The following is a 22,952-nucleotide window of genomic DNA, read 5'->3' as shown; positions in this document are numbered from 1 at the left end:
TAACTCGTCCATAATCCTTACTCTTTCTTGCAGATGACTTCCAATGATTGGTCCGTTGGTCGCTTGCGTTCAGCAGACTTGGTATGGGGTCAAATTCGTGCGGGTTCCACTCATGCTTGCCGGCACTGCGGCGTCATTCTCCTAACCGGGGAAGAATCGGGCTTCTGCTGTGGAACAAATGGGTCTAAGCTCAACAGCTTCCCTCCTTTACCTGTTCTCCCAATACAATATAACCAATTCCTGTTCGACCCAAAAATCTCCTCTTTGTCCCGTGCTCTCAACCTCGTATTCTCCTTTGCATCTCTTGAATCAAGTGTCCCTTTCTTTGACGTTGGCGGTCCACCTGGGTTTTGGTCTGTTGGTGGCCGAATCTACCATCGTGTTCGACCTGAACATCAAAATTCCGCTGTACATTGGCTCTTATATGACAAATTCGACACCACCAAACCCCCGCATAAAAAATGGGCAGATACTCTACCTTCTTCTTGGATTGAAGCCGTCAAAGGTGCCCTTTTGATGCAAAATCCTTTCGTCCGGCGCCTCAACATACTTGGAGGAATGGATGAAACCCTGTGTCCGCAAGCGACAATACTATTGCACGATTCTGGTGAGTGTCATTTTCTCGTACTAGTACATCTTCTAGTTTCGCTGATGTGAATTACATATCCTTTGTGGTAGGTGGCGATGAAATCGCTGCCATTATGCACTACGACAACACGTCTCAAAACGATCTTCGATCTCGATCGCTCGTCGTTCAGAGAACGAACAATGCCCAATCCTTCATCTCTGCTACGAGCAGGCTGTGGGAGCCTTTGAGTTACCCTCTATTCTTCCCTGCAGGCACATTGGGTTCGACCCTTTTATTTCGTGTGCGATTGAATGAACTCATACATCATACAGGTTGGGGTTTGCCCGGAGAACCTCTTGGATCTGCCGATCTCATCGAGCATAACACCGAAAACGACCAGGACCCACACTGCACTCAGATATGGCACTACCGTATGCGCCTCCTACGAGATCCACGCTTCTCCATTTTCGGCAGGCTGACCAATGAATACGTTGTGGACATGTTCAGTCGACATCTTGACACCCGCCTCTGCTACTTCCGTGCGAATCAGCAACGCCTCCGCTTGGAAGATGCTCACCAAATGGGTCTTGAGAGCGTTGACGCTTCCGACAACATCTATCTTCCGGCGTCCTTCTTAGGATCTAACAAATGGGTTTCGAAGCAAATTGCCGACTCCCTCGCAATCGCAGCAGCTTTAGGACCACCTACGTTCTTCATTACAATGACGTGCAACACTTCGTGGCCGGAAATTTCCTCCCAGCTCCGACCGGGTCAATCGTGGACGGATATTCCTGTTGTCGTATGCAGAGTCTTCCACCGGAAACTCTCCCTCTTCCTTCACACCCTCTCCCATGACTTCCTCCCTCATGCTGGTGGTGTTGTCTATCTCATCCACTCTGTCGAGTTCCAAAAGCGCGGTGCTCCACATGCTCACATTCTCGTCAAATACAACAATGATCTCACCCGCCCTGAAGACGTCGATGCTGTCATCTCAGCCGAAATCCCTGACGACCCCACCCTCTCAGCTCTCGTGCACAAGTTCATGGTCCATGGGCATTCGAACTACTGTCTACGCACCGTTCCTGGTCACAAAGACCGCGTCTGTCGTTTTGGTTACCCAAAACCCCTGTCCGATACGACTACGATAGACCACACTACAGGAAAAGTCACTTACAGGCGCCGTTCACCACAAGATGCGTGGGTTGTCCCTTACTGTCGCGCTATCCTTGCTGCGTTCAAATGCCACACCAATATCGAGCTCGCTTTCGCTTCTCTGATGTTCCAATACATCTTCAAGTACATTCACAAAGGTGCTTTACACCTTCATAAGCGTCTTTGAGTCTTCCACTGAAATCTCATTTGTAGGCCCTGACAGAGCAACTTACGACGTAGTAGATCCTGATAAACCTATTGACGAGATCAAGGACTACTGGACAGGCCGCTACCTATCAGCAGGAGAAGCCGTCTGGCGCATTCTAGGTTACCACATCACTCGCAAATCTCCTGCTGTCACAGCTCTTCCTGTTCACCTCCCATCGATGTCTCATCACTACCGACAGTACTATCACAACTCCGATGGCAATGACGTCGCCTCCACTCTATCAGACCTGGAGAGATACTTCCTACGACCAGCCGGATCCTTTGAATTTTCGCAAGATTGCTTCCGACCGTTCTCCTCTCTGACCTATATGGAATACTACACCATTTTCCGCCTCGCAACATACAACGTTGCTCGCATCACCGATCCAAACTGGTATGAAGAACGTCCCACTCCCGATGTCCTTCATAAGCACGTCGTTCGACGCACTGCGTCCTGCACTCACATTTGCCGTCTACACTCCGCACGACCAACTGAAGGCGAACGCTTCTATTTTCGAGTCATCCTCCATGCTCGTCCGGTCGCCAACTTCATTGATGCTCGCACCGTTAACGGTGTTGTTTATGACTCTTACCAAGACGCAGCAAATGCTATGGGATTGTTTGCACAAGAATCGGAAGGCGAACTTGCACTTCTTGAAGCCGTCGAAGCTCTCCGAACCCCACGAGAACTGCGCATTCTCTTCATCCATCTCCTCGTCAACGACTGCCTTCCAACACCTGCCATCCTGTGGGATCAGTTACACGACACTCTATCACGTGACTTTTTCATTCGACACAACGGCTCCATTGCAGCTGCTGACGACCACGCCCTGGAAGACATTGGACATGACCTCGAGGAGTATGGCAAAACACTGTCCGACTTCGGTTTGCGCCAACCTGTTCAACTGTCTCATGAAGTAGCCCACGAACGCGAACGATGGGCTCCCCTCATCGACGACATGAGATCCCGTGCTGACCGGAACCTCGCGCTTCTCAACTCCGAACAAAAGCTCATCGCCGACGATGTCTTCAATGCTGTCTTCGCGAATACACCTTACCTCTGTTTTGTTGACGGCCCTGCTGGTCGTGGCAAGACCTTCGTAGTCAATGCCATCTGCGACAACTTGCGTAGCCGGGATTTCATCGTCCTTACGACGGCGACAACAGCTTTCGCGGCACAACTTTACCCTGGAGGAAGGACCGCTCATTCCACATTCAAGGTTGCTTTTTTACTTACATTTTCGTAAATTTTGCTGACGTTCACAAGGTGCCTGTGAATGAACGGAACGAGCTCTTGAAGTCCACTGTCACCACCCGTTCTTCGCGAGCTGACCTCATCCGTGAAGCTCGCTTGATCGTGTGGGACGAGGCTCCTATGGCCAACCGCGCTGTCTTCCAGTGCGTTGATGATCTCTGTAAAGAGCTCATGAACAACCATCTACCTTTTGGAGGCAAGATCGTTGTCATGCTTGGAGACTTTCGTCAAACGTGCCCTGTCATCCCTGGCGCTTCCAAAGCCATGATTGTCGCAGCGTCCCTCAAGTCATCACCGCTATGGTCAAAGTTTACTATCCACAGGTTGACGATTCCTGTGCGCAACGCTGAAGACCCTGAGTTTTCCCAATTCGTTGACAGTGTTGGAGACGGTGTTGAAGACGACATTCAACTGGATCTCATCCAGCGAGTATCAGAATTATCCGACCTCATCGACTTTGTCTACCCTTCTAACATCCTCTATCATCCCGATCTACTGTTACATCGCGCCATTCTTGCTCCGAAGCACGTCCAAGTCAACTCATACAACTCTGCAATTCTCAACCGCATTACTGGCGATGAGAAAACGTACTTCGCATCCGACGAAATCAAAGAAAGCCAGGAATGCGACCTTGCACCACCAGATTCCATGCTTGACTGGACGTCTGAACAGTCCTTTCCAGGCATTCCTCCCTTCACACTCCGCATCAAGATCAACGGCGTGTATAGGCTAGTCCGCACTCTCTCTATCGATCGTGCTCTCGTCAAAAATGCCCGTGTCATTATAGTGGGACTGGGTTCACATGTGATCGCTGTACACCTTCTTAATGCTTTGGATGTTCAAATTCCATCCCAAACATTCCTCCTACCCCGCATTTCATTCACTCATCAGCTCCGATCAGGTCACACTCTTTTACGCAAACAGTTTCCTCTTGCATGCGCTTACGCTTCCACTTTCAATAGCTGTCAAGGTCTCACATTAGACACCGTAGGTATTGACCTTACCGTACCTGTCTTCGGCCACGGGCAGTTGTATACTGCATTGTCCCGTGTTCGCAAACGACACGATGCCCGCATACTTCTACCTGACGGTTCTAGCTCCACGCGCAATGTAGTCTATACTGATATTCTCGCATAAATGCCATTACATATGTCATTTTTCATTATCATCAAGGGATGCCGTGCGAAGCACGGCGACACTTGTAGACTCTACTAAGTACCGGCTGCAGGGAACAGAACAGCATCGTATGGGTGGCGACGTGGTAGTAGTAGCACGGACGCACACCGGGAATGTATCCTTACTCAGGCGAGCAATTTCTGGTCGGATCAGCGCATGCGCTATCTATGCTCACCGGTCACCAGTGAAAGGCCTAGGCCGGTGAAAGGGTGGACATTTACTGTGTCACGCACGTGGGTCATCATTTCCTCTTTTGGAGTAGGATGGGAACGTGACCGAGTCCAGGACGCTAGCGCCAGCCGACGGCCATTTTGATCTTGACCAGAGTATGACAAGTTGCCGTACTCCGTCATCAGCAGGTCTCAACCCAACATCAACAGGAGCCAGGAAGGCAAGCAAGCTCTGGAACGCGGCACAGGACACGCGGCATCGCGGCGGCATCGCGGCGGCATGGGCCGCGTCACTTCGGATCGGTGGTTGTAGTGACACTGACAGCAGAAACAGGTCGTGCTGACATGCCGGTCCACCGCAGTGCAGACGTGTCGTGCCGATATTGTCGTTTGGCCGTCGCGCCAGGTATGCTCACGCGTCTCCATGCCACCTATAACCACTGCAATGGCTTCCGCCATTCGATGCGACCCCACTGCCCCCCACCATGAAAAACCCATTTCGTCCACCGCCAGCGCCGCCTGTGTTCGCCAACGGCAAGCTCGTCCCCGAGACATCCAAGTTCGTCCTTTGTATTATTGCTGCACCTTGAGACACCCCGCTGACTTGTCGGCCAGTCCTTTCTCCAGGCTCTTCTTCTCATGGCTTGGTCCCTTCCTTGCTGTGGGGTTTTCACGCCCCCTTCAGCAAGAAGGTGTGTGGCTTGTCTTGCAAGCTATATGGGTCCGACAAACCTGATGGGGCCCTCTCAGATTTTTGGAGACTCCCCGACTACCGCCTAACGGGCGACCTCACTGAGCGCGCGGAGCGTTCCTTTTATCAACGATGCCGTCCAGAGGAGCGCCCTGCTTTCATACGCGTTCCGGCAACCGAGTCAAACACCGAGGAGAAATTGGACGGGGATACAGTTCCTGAGAAGCTTCCAGAGGTCACTACGTCAGGCAAACCGAAGAAGTACGACTCCAACCTCGCTCTCGCTCTTCACAATGTGTTTTGGGTGGAATGGTGGACTGCGGGTGTATTCAAACTGGTTGCCGGTGGGCCCGTCTCTCCGGTGTACTTGGTGTCTCAAGTTTCTCACACGGTTTCTAGACACTTTGAACACCTGCACTCCGCTGGTCAACCAACTTCTCCTGACTTGGCTTACTCAGTCCTTCGTATATTACCGCGCAAGCACCGAGGAACAAGCAGCTCTACCGAAGCCCAGAAGCATCGGCTATGGGATCGGTCTTACGTTCGCCATTTTTTCAATGCAAGGTGAATGCCTTTACTTGCGTGCTTCGAACACCGCTGAACGCAATATCTGTAGAGCTATCAAGTTTGGTACGTGTCGAACATAGCTGTGCACGAATGTTTGCTAAACGGCGGCATTCAGTTGTCCAATCACTCCCAGATGAGTACGTTTCGTTTCGTCACGTTTCGTCTGCACCGTCGTTGAACTGTATATGCTTACAGTTTCAATGACCTGCGGTCTTTCTCTTCGTACTAGCGTGTGTTTTGCTTCTGTATCATCCGCGTACAGGTACTCACTCTGACCCGTTCAGCTGATCGGAGCTGTTTTTCGCAAGTCTTTGCGCCTTAGCGGCAGGGCTCGCAACATGCATAGCGCTGGTCCAATCACGACCATGATTTCGACAGACGCCAGTCGGGTAGAATGGACCAGTTGGACTGCTCACGGGTATGACTTTGTTGTCTGCCTTGCAGTGTGTATGCTGACTCCCTTCAGCCTGTGGGTTTCTCCCATTCAGATTATTCTCGGCATTGGCTTGCTTGCTCGCAATGTCAGTTGTGCAGAGTCGCTAATAGTCTTTTGCAAATCCTGACTCTCTCCTCTTAGATCGGAGCATCAGCTCTTGTCGGCCTTGGGGTGCGAGCCGTCCCTATCAGAGACATCTCTTCGTGACTAACAATCATCTCAGGTCCTTCTCGTCGGCTTTCCGATCCAATTCCTACTTGCCAAGGCCATGTTCGCGCAGCGCAAGAAGGGAGTCGCTCTCACTGATCAGCGAGTCCGCATGACCAACGAAGTCCTCTCCGGGATCCGCCTCATCAAGTACTTTGCATGGGAGTCATTCTACTCCCATCATGTCGGTGACCTGCGAGAGCGGGAAATTCAGACAATCCGTCGTCTTACGTGAGTCGCATCACGACGCTTCCTTCGCGTACACATTTGCTGACACCATGCTTGTCCCTGCGCATTGCAGCGCCGTGCGTTCAGCGCTGCTCGGCGTAGTCACCGTTATCCCGGTTTTAGCCACGGTACTATCAATCGTGCGTATCGTCGATGTTTCTCAGAGCATCCGTCTATCGTTGGTAAATCTAAGACATATGGATAGGTGACATACTCCCTCCGCAGCGGTAGTTTCGACGTCGCGGTGGTGTTCTCCTCCGTCCAATTCTTGGGGGTTCGTCATCTCCGTGTCCACGACCAGCTGCCCACGCTGATATTCATCTTCGGTAGATCATTCGGATGCCGCTCATACTGCTACCGATCGTCCTAGCGTCCGCTACAGACGCCGTGGTAGCATTGCGGCGCATCTCGACTTTCCTTCGTGCCGAAGAGCTGGAAGAACCTTACCTTATCGACAAGACTGCGGTAGACGCCATCGCCGTCGACGGCGATTTCACGTGGGAGACTGTGCGAAATGGCCCCACCGAGCCGCCAAAGTTTGGCGGGGGAGCATACGAAGGTCAAGATAGGAAGGGAGGAAAGCAAGGAAAGGAAAAAGGGGGGATCTTGCCGATCACCGGCGCTGACATGAAGGGTACCTCGGAGGAGAGCCAGGGAGCAAATGAGGAGAAGCCGTTCGCGCTTCACGACCTCAAGCTGAACATCCCGAAAGGCTCGTTCGTCGCCATTGTTGGGCCAGTCGGTTGTGGAAAGGTGCGAAACTCGGATTCCTGGATCTTCGGCCGCTGATGGTGAACTCGATGCCACAGAGCTCTCTACTTCAGGCGTTGATCGGAGAGATGCGCAAGACCCGCGGTAAGACTGTATTTTCATCGACTACCGCGTACGTCCCGCAGACGGCATGGATCATGAACGCTACACTCCGACAAAACATCGTCTTTGGTCAAGAGGAGAACGACGCAAAGCGAGTTTCTTTACGGTTACAGATAGGCATTCAACTGACATGACCACAGATTCCGCAGCGTCGTCAAAGCTTGCTGCCTCGAACCAGATCTCGCGATGCTTTCGCACGGAGAGGAGACCGAGATCGGCGAGAAAGGCATAAACCTCTCCGGCGGCCAAAAGGCCCGCGTGTCTCTCGCCCGTGCGGTATACTCCGGTGCCGAAATCGTTCTCATGGACGACTCGCTCTCCGCCGTCGATGCCCACGTCGGCAAGACCCTCCTCGACACGCTTCTCCTTCGCGGTCCCCTCGCCGACAAGACCCGGGTGCTCGTCACGCACGCGCTGCACGTTCTCGACCGCACGGACTATATCTACGTCATGGATGAAGGCCGGATCGTCGAACAGGGCACGTACGCGGACCTCATGGTAAATGGGCCCAACTTTTCGCGTCTGATGGAAGAGTACGGCTCTCTTGATAACCAGGACGAGGCTGCCATGGCGGCCAAGAAGACGGAGGCCACCGCTGCAACAGCGAAGGAAGCTGAGGACGAGCTCGAGAAGTTGGTTCCCGACACATCCCCAAAAGCACTCATGCAGGAGGAGGAGCGCGTGACAGGTGCCGTTGACTGGTCGGTCTACATACGCTATTTCAAGTACTGCGGTGGTTTGGTGGTAGTCCTGCTTGTGGTCTTGTTGCTACTGCTCTTGCAAGGCGCACAAGGTACGTCGTTGGATCTTCTTGGAACAGTGTGGCTTGATGACCCTTGTAACAGTTGGCAATACTCTTTTCCTTGGGTTCTGGACGTCGTCGTCGATCCCAGGATTCACGACGTCGGACTACATTTGGACATACACCGCGCTTGGTGTCGCCAGTGGGGTGTTTTTCTTCTTGGTCGGTCTTGCTATTGGGTGCGTTATCTTCTACTTCGAGGGACCACGGACAGTGTGCTCATGAAACCTTCTATAGTTTGGCTAGTTTGACCGGAGGTCTCGAAATGTACAAGACGGCGTTCGGCGCTATCATCCGCTCGCCAGTCTCGTTCTTCGACACTACTCCTATTGGTATGTCCAATCCAAGGCCACTAGTCAGATGGCGGCATTGACATCCTGATTTCCAGGTCGCATCGTGTCGCGCCTTTCCAAAGACCAAGACACGATCGATGCCGAACTTTCCATGGTGGCGATTCAACTCCTTACCACCGTTGGGTTAGTACTTCCGTCGTGTTCTGGCTGATGAGCGACATTGATAGTATTTTCAGCAACGTGCTGGGAACTGTCGCCTTGGTCTTTTACACCTTCCCCTATCTCGGTGTTATTTTCGTCCCGATGATCATCCTCTATTACGCCGCAGCTCTCTACTATCGAAGCAGCTCGGTTGAGACAAAGCGCCTTGACTCCCTGCTCCGTTCGCTCCTGTATTCTTCGTACTCCGAAGCCCTGACTGGGTTGAGCACTCTCCGCGCCTACCGCTCGCAGGTAGGTTTCCCTCATGTGCCTCGGTGCTGGTCGTGATGACGAGGTGTGCCCTTCCAGGATCGGTTCGTACAGAAGTCAAACCAAGGGCTCGACCAAGAGAATCGCGCGTATTACATGACAATTGCCATCCAGCGTTGGCTCGCAGTGAGACTCGACGTGCTTGGCAACATCCTTATCCTCGGTATCGGTCTCTTCGCCGCCGGCTTCAGGTCGTCTGTCGACCCTAGCAAGATTGGCGTCGTTCTGTCGTACACCCTCGGCAGTAAGTCCCAGCATCATACTCTTTGTATGCGCATTCCTGACGAGTCGCTTTGCAGTCACGCAATCGTTTTGTAAGTCGCGTCTCCTACACCCACTCACAACTGCACCAACTGATGCTTTTGAAATCCGCAGCTACGATGGTGTCCATGTACGCGCAGAACGAGCAGAACTTCAACGCCGTCGAGCGCGTGCTGTACTACACTGACCTCCCCACGGAGGGCGCCCCGACGAATCTCGATGATCCTCCTCCATCTTGGCCTGAGCACGGCGAGGTCAAGTTCAAGGATGTCAAGATGGCCTACCGGCCGGGGCTTCCTCCGGTCCTCAAAGGCGTCACATTTGAAGTCAAGCCCGGAGAGAAGGCGAGTCACCTTGTAACTTCCATTCTCCAGTAAAGCTCCTTGTTAACGTTGTTCGTAACAGGTTGGCATCGTCGGTCGCACGGGAGCAGGGAAGAGCTCGCTCTTGCAGGCGCTCTTCCGGATTGTCAACATACAAGATGGGGTAATTGAAGTCGACGGTGTGGACATCGCGAAGATTGGGCTCGAGACGCTCCGTGGGCGGCTCGCGCTTGTCCCGCAGGACAGTTTGCTGTTCAAGGGCACGCTTCGGGAGAACCTGTCAGTGTCATACCTTGACCTCTCCGTGACAGTGTTTTGACGTCACTTGCAACAGCGACCCGCAGAACACACGGACGGACGCCGAACTGCTGGAGTCGCTGCGGCGCGCGTGGCTCCTGCCAAAGGAGGGTGCCCCGATTGACGCGACGACAGAAGCTAAATTCAGCCTCGACTCGACGGTCAGCGACGAAGGCTCTAACTACAGCGCGGGCGAGAAGCAACTGCTCGCGCTATGCAGGGCGTTGGTCAAGAACAGCCGCATCATTGTCCTCGTGAGTTTTTACCATACGTGGACCCCATCCGGAACCGATACTGACCTGTGTATCAGGACGAGGCGACGAGCAGCGTCGATGTCGAGACGGATGCAAAGGTGCAGCGGACGATCCAGACCGAGTTCTCGTCGTCGACGCTCTTATGCATCGCCCACCGACTAAACACCATTGGTGCGCCCTGCCCCTCCCTCCTACTTCCTACAGTCGTGCTCACTGGCCCTGAATACTAGTCTACTACGACCGCATCCTCGTCATGGACGCCGGCAAGGTCGCCGAGTACGACACGCCCCTCGCGCTCTTCGACCTCGAGGATTCGATCTTCCGCTCCCTCTGCAACGAAGCTAAGCTCTCCCGCCAAGACATCCTCCGTATCCGTTCCTCCGTTCAGGCCCGCGATCGCGGTGCGCTTACCTTGGGCTCCTCCTCCACACCCTCCGCCGTTTCATCTGTCGCGCTTTCGATGGACGAGAAGGCTGAGTCTGTGGTGAACGTCGCGACTTCGGCGCCGTACATGTAGATACCCCCCTGTCCCAAGAGCACGCATCTCAATGATGCTGTTAGACCCAGCTTTTGTACTAGTAAAAGAGTATTTGGAACTCCGATTACGTGCCTGCTTGCCAACGTTGATATGATAAACGCCGCAACAGTTGAGATTAGATCAGATCGTAACGCGCCGAGGATTTTTGCTCTCCCCGAGTCTAAGGGGGGAAACACTTCAGTCAAGTCTCTAGTCCCTCTTCCACGCCCTCTCCCCACCCCTTCGCTATGTCACAGCAACGCAAGGCTCTCTGGGAGACCGATATCGACGAGGAGCTTCAGGATGTCGATCTCAACCTCGCCATCGGCAGCTACGGACAAAATGGCCTCTACGATGACGGTCGGTCGATTTCACCACCGCGCGAGCGCATGATATTCAAAGAGGATACCTCAGCCCAATCTAGTATAAATGAGGCTACCATTGTTGCCGTTCAACAGCAGATGGCCCAGCAAGCTGCGTTTGCCCAAGTCCCGGATGTTGTGAAGCGAGTGAGTGCCATGCCCCTCCCCATGTCAAATGCTCTAGCTCAGTGCTCTCAGTTCATCGCACACTTCCACCAAGCTGTGTTGGAGAACAACCTTGCGGAGATTACTGTGGCATACGAGAGTGGATGGAATAGGCTGACGGAGAAGTTCTACTCAAAAACCGAATGGCCAGAGGCCGAGGTTATTGCGCCTCTCGTAAATGATGGTGTGTGTTTCGCATCGTTGTCCCTTTTCCTCTCTCCCTGAACTCGTTCGAACAAGATCAAATCTTCCTTATCCTCTACCGCGAGCTCTACTACCGTCATGTCTACTCCCGTCTCTCCCCCGACATCGACGATCGCTTCCATTCTTACGAGAACAGCTGCGAGCTGTTCAACTACCTGCTCAGTAAGTACAGCCGTGTTTTTTGTCCTTTCATGCGCTACAAGGCTTCCATCAGACTCGGATGGCCCCGTCCCTCTTGAGCTGCCGGAGCAGTGGCTTTGGGACATTATCGACGAGTTCATCTACCAGTTCCAGTCGTTCTGCGTCTGGCGCTCAAAAGCCAAGTCCAAGTCGGAGGAAGAGCTCACGATGCTAGCCGACGGAGGCCAGGTCTGGAGCTCCTACAGTGTGTTGAACGTCCTCTACTCCCTCATTCAGAAGTCGAAGGTCAACGAGCACTTGGTCGCCCTCCAGGAAGGCAAGTCTGCAGAAGAAATCGCGTAAGTCGTTGTCATATTCGCGCTGTACGCTCGCTCACTTGTCCAACGACAGCGAAATAGTGGGAGAGTATGGCACGCGGCCACTGTACAAGCTTCTTGGTTACTTCAGTCTCATCGGCCTCCTTCGGGTGCACAGCCTTCTCGGCGACTTCACCCTCGCCCTGAAGGTCATGGAGAGTGTAGAGCTCAACCAAAAGGTATGTCGCTCACGCTATCATGATGGCCTCGGGTTACATTGACAGTTTGTAATAGTCGCCATTCACCCGTGTCACCGCCTGCCATGTAACCACCTACTACTACGTCGGCTTCTGCTACATCATGCTCTGCAGATATCCGGACGCCATTCGCACCTTCGTGTCAATTCTCAACTTTATCTTGCGGATGCGGCAGTACCACACGAGGAGTTACCAGTATGACCAGGCACGTAACATGTTTGTATGCTACTGTGCAAGCCTTGACACCCGCCCGTGAGTAGATCAACAAGACGGCGGATCGGATGTATGCGCTCTTCGCGATTTGCAACGCCCTATCACCAACACGAGTGGACGACAACATCTCAAACATTGTGAAGGAGCGTTACGGCGAGCAGTTCTCGAAAATGTCGCGAGGGTTCGTATCAATTTCGAGTAAACGCACCGCGAAAGGCTGATGTCATGTTTCCAGAGAGGAGGGCATCCCTGCTTTCGAAGAGCTGTTTCTCTATGCCTGTCCCAAGTTCATCTCCGCCAACCCTCCGCCATACGACGATTCGGAGTCCCTCACGGCGTACATGGCGGAGCCTCCGGTTGAGCCCGCACAACGTCACCTCGCCCTTTTCTTGTCAGAAGTACGCGCACAGGCACCTGTGCCCACACTTCGTTCGTTCCTCAAGCTCTACACGTCTCTTGACGCGAAAAAACTTGCTGGCTTCTTGGATGCCGACGAAGAGGAGATGGTCCAACAACTCATGGTCATGAAGCAGGCCAGTCGATCCGTCAGCCGCGTCGCCCATGAGAAGGGTCTCCTCGACGGGCAGATGATCTCAACGAGTGACTTGGACTTTGTGATTAATGAAGTACGTGATGTCGTCTTTCTACTGCATCTATCACCAATCTCATGCCCCGGTGCAGAATATGGTCCACATTGCGGAGTCGACTGTGGGCCGCCGTTACGCGGGCTGGTTTATCCGCAACACGGAGCACGCGCAACGCGTCCTTGACGGCCTTCGTGCGCTCCCTCTCCCTGTTGCCCCGCCCAAGGCGCCGGCCCCTGCGGCGGAGGCTGCGAAGGATGGTGCCGCGGCACCGCGGACGGGCGGACAAAAAGTGGCATGGGGCAGCGTGAAGGTAGCATAGGTGCCTTTTGAGACGCTGGTGTCACCGGGGGTTCTTCACTTTGCTTCATGCCCTCGTTGTCGCTACCAGAGCTGTTATATGCGGTACATTGTGTTGTTGTGTAGCCTTATGTCGCCGACTGTTGTATGATGATGGCCCTCTCGCCCTACTTATTCTTTCCATTCCCTTAGAGCCCTGCCCTACAACTTGACTGCAGCTGTATGTTCTAGGTCGCGATTTTCTCTCAAATTGTTTGTGAGCGTCCCGAGTGCGTGGCACGTGCCTCCGTCCGCGTCTCGACAGTGTCCGCGATGGCGGCTGATAGCAGCCGCGCATGCTGGACTCCAACTGAGAACTTGGCCTGGACATCCACCGCTCCGCTCCCTTCATTCAACACCACTCTCCAGGATCTTGCTCGTCTTTTCGGCTGCTCCTCACCGACTTGGTCTACTCCTGTCCTGTTTCAGCCACGCGTAGCTCCCCGAGTCTTCAAGTCAGCGGGCTGCGTGCCACATGCCCGCCCCGCACATCCGCGCCCCTCGTCCCAGCAGAGGTTGCTACTCCTTCTTGAAGCATGCAAAGACACATCAGATTCCACGCGCTTCTGCATCAACTGCTGCGAATGCCATTCAAGCATCACACTTGACGCTCTCGCCCACCGGATCTGAGGTGAGTGTCCCTTACTCACTCCATGGTCTGTCCTAGTCTCGGGGCTCAAGACATAGATACAGATCATGGTAGCTCCACTACTTCCCGACCGCACGCCGCACAAGCGGCTCACGTCTGCTACGCCTGTAGGCGGGGCGTTTGCAGCATGCCTTCGCGACCTAGCCACGCTGCAGGAGCTTGACGCATGTGTGCGTATGGGCTGTTTTTAATTCCGAATTCATCCTCATTATCTTTGCAGAGTTTCGTGTCACGGACAACCAAATCAACGCCATTCATGGCCGACCAAAAGTGTGTTGTCTCGTCTTCTCTATGTCGACGCCGATAATGAAAGGACAAACGGCACAGGCCTGTCAAGTGCAGCCTCTCTGGGTCTGCGAGTTCTGTAAGGTTCCCTGTCTTTCCTCCGTCTTCTTAGGTCTGATTTCTGTTCAGTCTGAGCGTTTGCGCTCGACCCGCCGAGGACACGTGGGTAGGAACCCTCCGCTGCGCCAAGCAAGGGAAGAGGTCTCCAAGGTGGTTTCCGCGGCGTTTGGCACTGGATGCAAAGTGCGCGCGTTTGGGAGCGCAAGCTATGGAGTGTGGTCAGAAGGCAGCGATTTGGATCTGATAGTCCTTGTGAGTGCGGCCGTCGAATGTGTGCTGCAGATCCGCTCAGCGCTTCCCAGGACAGCACTCGTCCTTTCGGCCAGACGCGGAGCACGGCTTCTGAAAATACCGAAACCATCGAAACCACCGAACGTACCGAACGCAATCGTGAGTTTCCATACCCACACCTGAGCGAAGCTAGCGTCTCGAATGTCATCTTCAGTTTCCATTAGGTATGCCCTCAGCTATTCGAAGGATATGATTTAGCGAGCTGTATGCGTTTAGCAACCTCGCGGAAGTGTTGGAGGAAGCGGGGTATAAGAACGTGAAGGCCATTACAGCCGCTCGAGTGCCGATTGGTGAGCGTAGCACTACGCCGTCATGTTCCTGACATTGACGCGGTTCCAGTGAAGTTCACACATCCTTAGACCAATCTTTCAATGGACCTCAACATCAATTCTCGACTGGGGCTCTATAACACCGAGCTAATACTCCAGTACAGCCGCTTAAACCGGCATCTGATCCCTTTGATCAAGAGCGTGAAGGCATGGGCTCGATCCGTCGGTATCTCCGTTAAACGGATACCCCAAGGCCCGAAAACCGTTACCAGTTATGCGCTCACGCTCCTGGTCATTGCATGGCTTCAGGTACGCTATTTTCCGAACCCTTATCCGCAAACCTAACCCATGTCCACCAGTCACGCAACTTACTACCCAATCTCCAAGCTGGCAAGAGGCCCCAGATAAACGTCGAGTGGTGGGAATCTGGCAACGACCAAGTCCCCACGTTTCCCGTCGCAGTCCGTTTTAGCCTTGCTTCCAAATATCGCGACAAATACCGGACGGATGATTCTCTGAGCATTGTGCTGCAGCGGTTTTTCTAGTAAGCACCCGTTTATACGATTTATCGTTTGCTGGCGAAGTTTTAACACACCCCTTTAACAGCTATTGGGGTCATGAACATAATTACTACTCTCCGAAAATTGTCAGCATCCGCGACGGTGGCATTGTTAAGAGTGACAAAGCGACGCTTGTCCCCAAAGGAAGACTGAAAATCCCGGCAAATATGCCGCGCCTTGTTGTTCTGGATCCATTCTTGATCAAGGTTGGTATTTCTTGCATGCCTGCAACTTCGCGTACTCAAAATGGTTGTTGAATGTGCACGATCAGGATTGTACAACAGCACTAACGCCAGCAATGACGAAGGCCTTTCGAATAGCGTGTCAAGCTCAGTATTTGGAACTCACTGGTGCCCGACCTAGCGACGGGGACTGATCCACACATTCAGAACCACTATACATTAGGACAACCATAATGCAGCTACTTTTTCCCTGCACGCTTCATGTGACGCTCTTTCCGCTTTCGCCCAATGACAGATCCTAGAGTGTTGGTTTGCTTGACTCTGGTGGGAGACCCTTTGACATCCTTACTGTCCGCGCCTTTCGTCTTTTCCGTCTCTGAATGAGCAGGCTTAGACAGGTCGGAGATGCGACGCTTCTTCTTGGGACGGTCCTTGTCTTCGCCTGAGATTTCATGCTTGCTGGAGGGCACTGATTGACGAACACGAGGTTTCTTTTCGCTCTGTAAATCGTCATCAGCTGCAGAGTACGGTGTGTGGCAGAACAGCAGGCAGACCGATCCAGACTCCTCTTGTACTCGCTCACTGCCCTTCCCTTCCCTTAATTTCTCCTTTGCGAACTCTCGGCTTTTCCCTTTCCGTTTATCTGTTCTCTCCTCCTTCTCCTTCTCCTTGCCTGTCTTTGCAGCGCGTCGCTGCACGACTTGCACGTTCTCGATCGAGAACTCGACGATGAGCGTGCCCCTGCCCTTAGGCGGCGCCCCGCGCTCGAGCTCCTCGCGGATGCGTTTCACCCGCGCCTCGTCCACTTTGCCGTCCTTGCCCGCGCCCTTCTTCTTCTCCGCCGCAATGAGCTCCTCGAACTCCGCGCGCCACCAACCCTCGAACAACGGGTGCACCGCCGGGTTGTTGTTCGCCCAGCGGAGGACGCGGAGCGCGTCTGCATGCGTGTGCGGCTCCAGGAAGCCGTACCCCTTCGAGCGGCCCTTGCCCGTCACGGCGTCGACACGATCACCCTGGCGCACGATCTTCGCCTGGCGGACGCCGGTGTTGCGCCCGGGCTTGCCCTGTGGGTGCTTGCCGCCCTTCTTGCCTTTCTTGTCCGCCGCGGCTTTGGCGTCGGAGTCGGCGGCCTCCATCTTGACGTCACCGTCGGCGTCTTTATCTTCGGGCACGGGCTCGGCGAGCTCGTCGGCGGTGAGGGGCTCGCGCGTGCCGGATTTGGCCTCCTTCTCGAAGGCGCGGATCGCGTGGATGGCGAGGCGCTTGAGCATGCGCTCGGATACGAAGAGCGGAAGCTGGCGGACGGAGAGACGTGTGCGCGAGACGAAGAGGGAAGGGTTCGAGCGGAGGAGGGCACGGCGGGAATTGAAGGAAGTCGTGCGCTTCTCGACCTCCGCAGCAGGCATGTTCTCGGCAGCGGGAGTGTTGGGAAGGATGACTGGCAAGATGGAATGAGTTTCAAACGCAGCGAGAGGGTTAGACGGATGACGTACTCCCTTCACGGAGAAGATATAGGTTGCGCTTGTCGGCTTTCTCGCGTTGTCGCTCACCGGCCTCCTTGAGTTTGCTCGCTTCGTCACGAGTGACGGCACAACTAACGCCCAGTGTGCGCCCATGAAGCACGAGGTTTTGCGCCATGGAAGCGGAAGGGTCGGGAGTTAGAAGCGAAGGGAGCTTGAAGGGATTCTTCTTGACCTACTGCCGCGATAAGAGATGCACCTGGGACAAACAATGCGGCACTTACTGCAAGCGACTCTGCTCCAACGGTTTCCGCGAACAAGATGTTGCTTTGCTCAATCGCTTTATCCGCATCTTCCTTGTTCCAGAAACACGCGAACGCAGTCCCTCGTGACCGTCCTGTTGCATGGTCCATGGTGATGCGAGCGTAACGCAGAGGACCGAATGCCCGGAATCTATATCATAACTTAGTTGGGGCAGCCTTGAGAGTTTACACGCCACTCACAATGTGCGAAGCTCGTCCTCCGTGGCTTCATATGGTACGTTACGAACGAAGACGGTCGTGCCTACCTCTGGCGCGGGGAGAGTTGGTTTCATCGGCGTCTGGTCGTCGTCTTCTTCGTCAAACCCACTCTCCTCATCACTGCTGTCTTCATCGGAGTGTCCCTCGTGTACGCCCAGTTGCTCGTCTTCGCCTTCGTCGCTTCCGTCATCTTCCTCTCCCTCTTCTCCACTCGAACTCGAACTCGAGTCTCCATCCTCTGCATCAGCCTCCAGCTTCGCCTTCTCTGCCTCCCACTTATCCTTGCTCAAAGCCCAGTCCACTGCAATCGTCCTCTTACCACGATCGTCTTCCTCGTCGTCGTCGTCGTCGTCTTCGTCTTCTTCGCCTCCCTCTTCGCCTTCCCCTTCAGCCTGGACCTTGGCCTTCAGCTTCTTTTCCTCTCTCCTCTGTTTCTTCTTCTTCTGCTTGTCCGAGAACAGCGTCTGCGCCATGCCCGCCTCCACCTCCAGTCCATTCGCGCCTTCCATAGCTTTTTCCGCGTCCTTCCGACTGAGAAACCACACAAACGCGAACCCTTTCGTCCGTGGCTTTGACGAGCCGTCTACCTCCTCCTCGTCTTTCTCCTTCGGGTCCACTTTCGCGAGCGGGATGTGCACGGAGTGGATAGGCCCATACGGTAGGAAGATTGCGCGCAGGTCTTGCTCTGTAATGTCGAACGGCAGGTTGCGGACGATGAGGCGACTCGCGCGATTGGGCGCCGGGCCCACGCTCGGTTTCGTGGAGTTGTCAGCCGACTTTCTGGGCTTCTTCAAGTTTGCCGCGGCAGCCTTGGCGAGACCGTCCATGCGTCTTTTGAGGGTCGCTGAGAGGAGGGAGCCTTTGAAGACGTGGGCGTGCAGCTTGTTCACAGCGTCGGACGCAGTCGCGGGTGTTTTGAAGACAGCATGAGCTGGGGGGCAACCGACCGTTGGCATACAGTCGACAGCATACAACAGAAACACACCAATGCTGTGATCCTCCGCCTCCGTTGCGGACTTGGTCGGCCATTCGACCTTTTCTGCGCCTGGAAGCTTGCGAACCTTCTTCCACAGCACCTTAGAGTCGATCCCTGAAGGTAGCCCCGAAACCACGACGGTGCGAATGGCCAAGGGGTCGCCCACTCCTACGGGACGCGCTACCTTGGTCCCCGTGGGCTTTTCTCGCTTGATCTTGGACTCTTCTCCCTGCTCATGATGCTTGTTCTGGCACACATGCCGTCAGAGTGCGGCCGCTACCAAACGGAATACAACACGCACCTTGCTTCCAGCCCACTGCACCCTGAGATTGCGACCGTCGAGCAAAATACCCTCCTTGCTTATTTTGTCGATAGCCATGGTCGCATCTTCACGGATGGCGAAGGTGACATAACCTACACCTTTCGAGATGCCGGTGCCTTGTTCGGTGACCACGAACGCTGTCCGCACAGGCGCAATATCGGAGAACAGCGTGTTGAGATCGGTGGAGGTCGCAGTGTATGGCAGATTCGACACGAAAAGTGTCGACCTGTAACGGCGTCAGTCTAGTGCGGGGATGCCAGAAGAATAAAGCACACCCGTGAGGTTTTTCTTCCCCTCCTTCGAGAGGCTCCCGATCTTTCCTTTTGCCCAATGTTGACATATGTCTTCCTTCGAAGCGGAGATGTGAGAGGGAATGGTAGGGGACGTTGAAGGGTTGAAGGAGAAGTATAGATGCGAGCGACGGCTTTCCACCCGAAGCCAAAAAGTCATCAGTTGCTCAGACGCCAGGAAGTTTGGACCTAACCCCAGCCTAGTGTTTTCTCTTCGTAACCTGACAGTAACTCAGCGCGCGCCAGCGGCCGGGCCTCTCATCGACATCCGACTTCTTCTGCATCCGCCACTCAGAAATATCCTTCTTCGCTGCTTATTTGCGCCGCAAAAGCATGCCTATAATTGTGAAGCTGGTACTTCTTCAGCGCTGTGAACACAATCAATCTAACATTCATGAAGGAACTCGGGGTCCGCCGACAGCAGCGAGACAGATGTAGTCACCAACTTCAGCCACGGACCATCCCATGGATTACTCTGCCGACTTTATATCAAGTGTGTCTCTCCGGTGAGTGCCAGAACTACGGGGGGAAACCCCGAGTCGTAGCATATCTTACACCATCATGATCTATTACTCCAGGTCGCATACATGTGTTTCTTGACACGCATACAACCCACGGGGAGGCCGAATTGGCACCCCTCACATCGCTAGGGCATCGTGCGCCGCGGTTCCGATAGCCAGTGAGATATTGGCACCGGAGGAGACCGTGAGCCGGATCAAGAGGTACGTCAGCATGGCTCGGTGGCATTCAGTTGACAAAGGCTGATACAGAAATGGTGTGTCGTTTCCCGCGGACAGATATGGAACATACAGAGCTACAAGTTGCAAACGGTTAGCCTCACCGCGGATGCAAATCCCGAGGATGCCTGCTTTCAAAGCGGAAACCATCATCTCACAGACCTTCAAGCACAGTCATGAAAATTTTCTTCATTGCGGCGCAGAGATGCTCTTAATTTGGCTGTTCGTTGTCTCAGGTGCGTGATTCCATGCAGGACGGCTTGACAGTATGATCCCTTCCTCGAAGACTGTTGCCACCTGGAACGTGTTCGATACCGCGGGTTGATTGATAAACTGTCTATCGGCGCCCACCTTAGGTCCGTTGTGGCCTCACTGAGAGCACACCGCCGGAGCGGAGAGCAAATGGGATCGAAGACAGCACGCTCATATGCGGCTCTGTGAGAAACAGGTGCGCGCCATGTCGTACATCGGCCGTCCTTCACGCACTAACCTCGCGGTATCTAGCCGCTTCGCGCGGCGCTTTCGTCTTCTGCCGCATCAAACTGACGACCGCAACCTCCTCGTGTTGTGGCCGCCGAGCAAGTTCAAGGCGGTGGGACCCGACTTACTGGAGACAAGCGTGCAACTTTAATTGCTTCTCTCGCGTAACACCCTCGTTGCGCTCTCGCTAGGTTTCGTGCACCACCGTTCGCTCGAGGTGGGAATAACACGTTGCGCTCACTGTGCCTCGCGGCGCGCGGCTTATCGATAGCGCGTATGCGCGCCGTCCCGCCCTGCGCCCTGCGCGCCATCGCGTACGTCCAGGAAGGTGCAGGGACGGTTGCGCACGTACTGGTACCTCCCTTTTTCGAGCTCGCGGCTGCGCTGGAACTTCAAACCTCAAGACGGCGGGTGGAAGCATGGCCGCGAGAGTGAAAGGTGAAAGGTGAAGATGCTCTTGGTGCACCTGTACATTAGAGAGGATGCTCACCGTGCCAGCGCCAGGTGTACATCAGGAATGTCAGTATCGAACGCGTCAATGCAGAGTAAAGTTCCCGCGTCGCCGCCATTCCCGAGCGCCCCGACTGCTCGGGCGAACTGGTTGCCCATCCCTTCCCACCTCCATTCTCGGACTGTCCCTGCGTTCTCAGCGACGTCCACGACCACAAATCACTGCGGCCATCGTTCCCTCGATGCCCTCGCAACGTCAACTTACTTTCGCGCCTATGCATTGTTTCCCTCTTCGAGCTGTGGCTTTTCACGCAAAATTGGGGCTCGGACATACCATCTCCGCTGCGCACGGCCACGAGGCAAACAACCGCTCGCGCCCCGGGCCCGACATCCGTGCTTCCAAGTTCCTAGACACCGGGCCCGCCTGAAATCCACCAGCAAGCCTCCACGCGGTGTGCGCTGGACCGCCCTCGCATACGCAGACGTCGCCCATGTTGATCCCACGTGTCGCCTTATCTATGATTCCGAGCCGCGACTGAGTGATCTCGGTCTCTCGCTCTCCACGGCAGGCTCGAACGAACAGTGTCGCTATCTACGAGCTGTGCGCGGACGGGTCCAAGGCACCCACGCGTTTGTCGCGCGCGCGACGGCGATTTGCCGTATAGGTACGAAGGCCGGCGAGGTCTCAAAAAATACACAGCATGCTTTCCGTGGCGCACCGACCAAGGATGTCTGCCTGTTCGGGCGAGGCGGCGACGCCTCTGGTCTCTCTGTAATGGACGCAATCTTCCCCATTCTAGCCTGTGACAACGCGCGAGAAGGACGGAGGACGGCGTCGACGGTCTCCGGTGAACGCCGCCCGCGCGGGCCCGATGTCATGTTGTAAACGGATTATGTGAGTCCCTTCTCGTCTATGCTGTGCGCAGCTTCGCGAGGACGCGCGTTCGCGGCCATTTGCGAATTCCCAGGGTCGCCCGAGCCTCTTTTCAGTCTCCGACCAGACTCCCCGGTCGACATTCCATTCCCGAGGAGATAACTCGACTTCAGGGACCTGGAAGTACTTCTCGTGCCCCACGCCGCGGCAACATGCATACGCATCGACCCTTCCGTAACGCACCGCCCTCGCGCGCACCCTCGCACGGACCTCACTGGGAACACGTCCGGTACATGGACCGACGTGCAAAGCGGCGGTCACGCGACACCTCTACTGGTGCGGCCAAAATTCGGGGTTCGGAACGGACCCGCGATCCGTGCGGAATCAGATTGAGTGCCTCGCTCAATGGACCGTGTCGTCCCGCGCCGAGGGTGCGCTACGCGGGGTCATGTGCCCTCGGTGACCCCTTCGAGCGCGGGAGTCTGACAGGCGGCATTAGGATGCCCGCTACGACCACGGTTCGCTGCTGTCTGAGCCTTGTACCATGTCGTCATAGGGGACGTAGTGCGAGCACCCGCGCCCGTCATCGCTGCTCCCAGAGGGCAGGAAGCTGGGGATGTGCGGCTCGGGCGAGGTGCGGGGCGTTGTTCGGATATGGGTCGGATGCCTCAGTGCACAGTGCCGCAGATATAGATCCGTGCAGCTCTCCCTCCAGCAGAGGATCGGATGCGGGCGGGAGTGGCGCTTGGGCCACTGCAGGTTGTGCCTTTGTGGCACAGTCACACGCCGCGCCGGCGGATCGTTAGAGCTATGGCACTACTTCCTGAAAACACACGCATGGTGCTGAGTGGAAGACAGGGGGGACCTGGACGGGCGCATCGCGGGTCGCCCAACCTGGACTCGTATCTTTGGTCTTCCCAGTCGCCCGACCTATTTGGACGGTATTCGTCGATGGCCGCGCGCGATAACGGCACACGCGTGCAACGTCGACGCGTCGGTGCTGTGCGAACGATCGAGCGGCGAGGGAACGTGCCCGCGGCGCACAATGCACACCGGCGGGTAGGGGAACGAACGTTGGCTCACGCCATACGGTCTCGATCGTCGGTATGAGAGGCGAGTGCGGGGTCGGGGAGGATGGGAATGCCGGAGACCGGGATCGAAGGGCTCGCGCGAAGGTGCAATGCCGGATGGGGTCCTCGGAAGGAGGAGCGGGAGGGGTCATCCGGATCCGGGCGTG

The 22,952-nt window shown here is 55.0% G+C and overlaps 4 protein-coding genes across 4 annotated transcripts; 3 read left to right on the top strand and 1 right to left on the bottom strand.

Annotated features, from left to right (window-relative positions):
- Window positions 1–33: 33 nt before the first annotated feature.
- Window positions 34–657, top strand: BXZ73DRAFT_52434 (uncharacterized protein; the record flags this gene model as incomplete). Its single annotated transcript, XM_048020815.1, has 1 exon — window positions 34–657. The coding sequence occupies one exon, from the start codon at window positions 34–36 to the stop codon at window positions 655–657; it is 624 nt and encodes a 207-aa protein (XP_047874385.1).
- Window positions 658–5,013: 4,356 nt separating this feature from the next.
- On the top strand, window positions 5,014–10,783 carry BXZ73DRAFT_92035 (multidrug resistance-associated ABC transporter; the record flags this gene model as incomplete). The annotated part of the gene is made up of 24 exons (XM_048026217.1): window positions 5,014–5,087; window positions 5,144–5,220; window positions 5,279–5,563; window positions 5,619–5,783; window positions 5,982–6,016; window positions 6,071–6,204; window positions 6,253–6,307; window positions 6,446–6,660; window positions 6,731–6,797; window positions 6,863–6,931; window positions 6,988–7,410; window positions 7,467–7,636; window positions 7,671–8,323; window positions 8,376–8,511; window positions 8,570–8,664; window positions 8,721–8,808; window positions 8,862–9,078; window positions 9,136–9,340; window positions 9,472–9,701; window positions 9,763–9,959; window positions 10,015–10,231; window positions 10,288–10,402; window positions 10,462–10,632; window positions 10,749–10,783. The coding sequence occupies 24 exons, from the start codon at window positions 5,014–5,016 to the stop codon at window positions 10,781–10,783; spliced, it is 4,128 nt and encodes a 1,375-aa protein (XP_047874384.1).
- A 213-nt stretch (window positions 10,784–10,996) lies between these two features.
- On the top strand, window positions 10,997–13,292 carry BXZ73DRAFT_92034 (eukaryotic translation initiation factor 3 subunit 6; the record flags this gene model as incomplete). Its single annotated transcript, XM_048026216.1, has 10 exons — window positions 10,997–11,108; window positions 11,163–11,257; window positions 11,309–11,459; window positions 11,516–11,641; window positions 11,694–11,958; window positions 12,011–12,155; window positions 12,211–12,378; window positions 12,434–12,567; window positions 12,622–13,012; window positions 13,068–13,292. The coding sequence occupies 10 exons, from the start codon at window positions 10,997–10,999 to the stop codon at window positions 13,290–13,292; spliced, it is 1,812 nt and encodes a 603-aa protein (XP_047874383.1).
- A 2,552-nt stretch (window positions 13,293–15,844) lies between these two features.
- BXZ73DRAFT_52358 (RNA-binding domain-containing protein) lies at window positions 15,845–19,224 on the bottom strand (the record flags this gene model as incomplete). Its single annotated transcript, XM_048020799.1, has 8 exons — window positions 15,845–16,105; window positions 16,160–17,043; window positions 17,099–17,300; window positions 17,350–17,518; window positions 17,569–18,517; window positions 18,572–18,809; window positions 18,855–19,110; window positions 19,160–19,224. 8 exons carry the CDS (start codon window positions 19,222–19,224, stop codon window positions 15,845–15,847), a joined length of 3,024 nt encoding a protein of 1,007 aa, XP_047874382.1.
- Between the last annotated feature and the right edge of the window lie 3,728 nt (window positions 19,225–22,952).

This window comes from Epithele typhae (genome assembly GCF_022376455.1).
Source record: "Epithele typhae strain CBS 203.58 chromosome Unknown BXZ73scaffold_56, whole genome shotgun sequence".
Classification (NCBI taxonomy): Eukaryota; Fungi; Basidiomycota; class Agaricomycetes; order Polyporales; family Epitheliaceae; genus Epithele; species Epithele typhae.
Note: the sequence above shows the minus strand (reverse complement) of the source record. Positions and strands in the feature narration are given on the sequence as shown.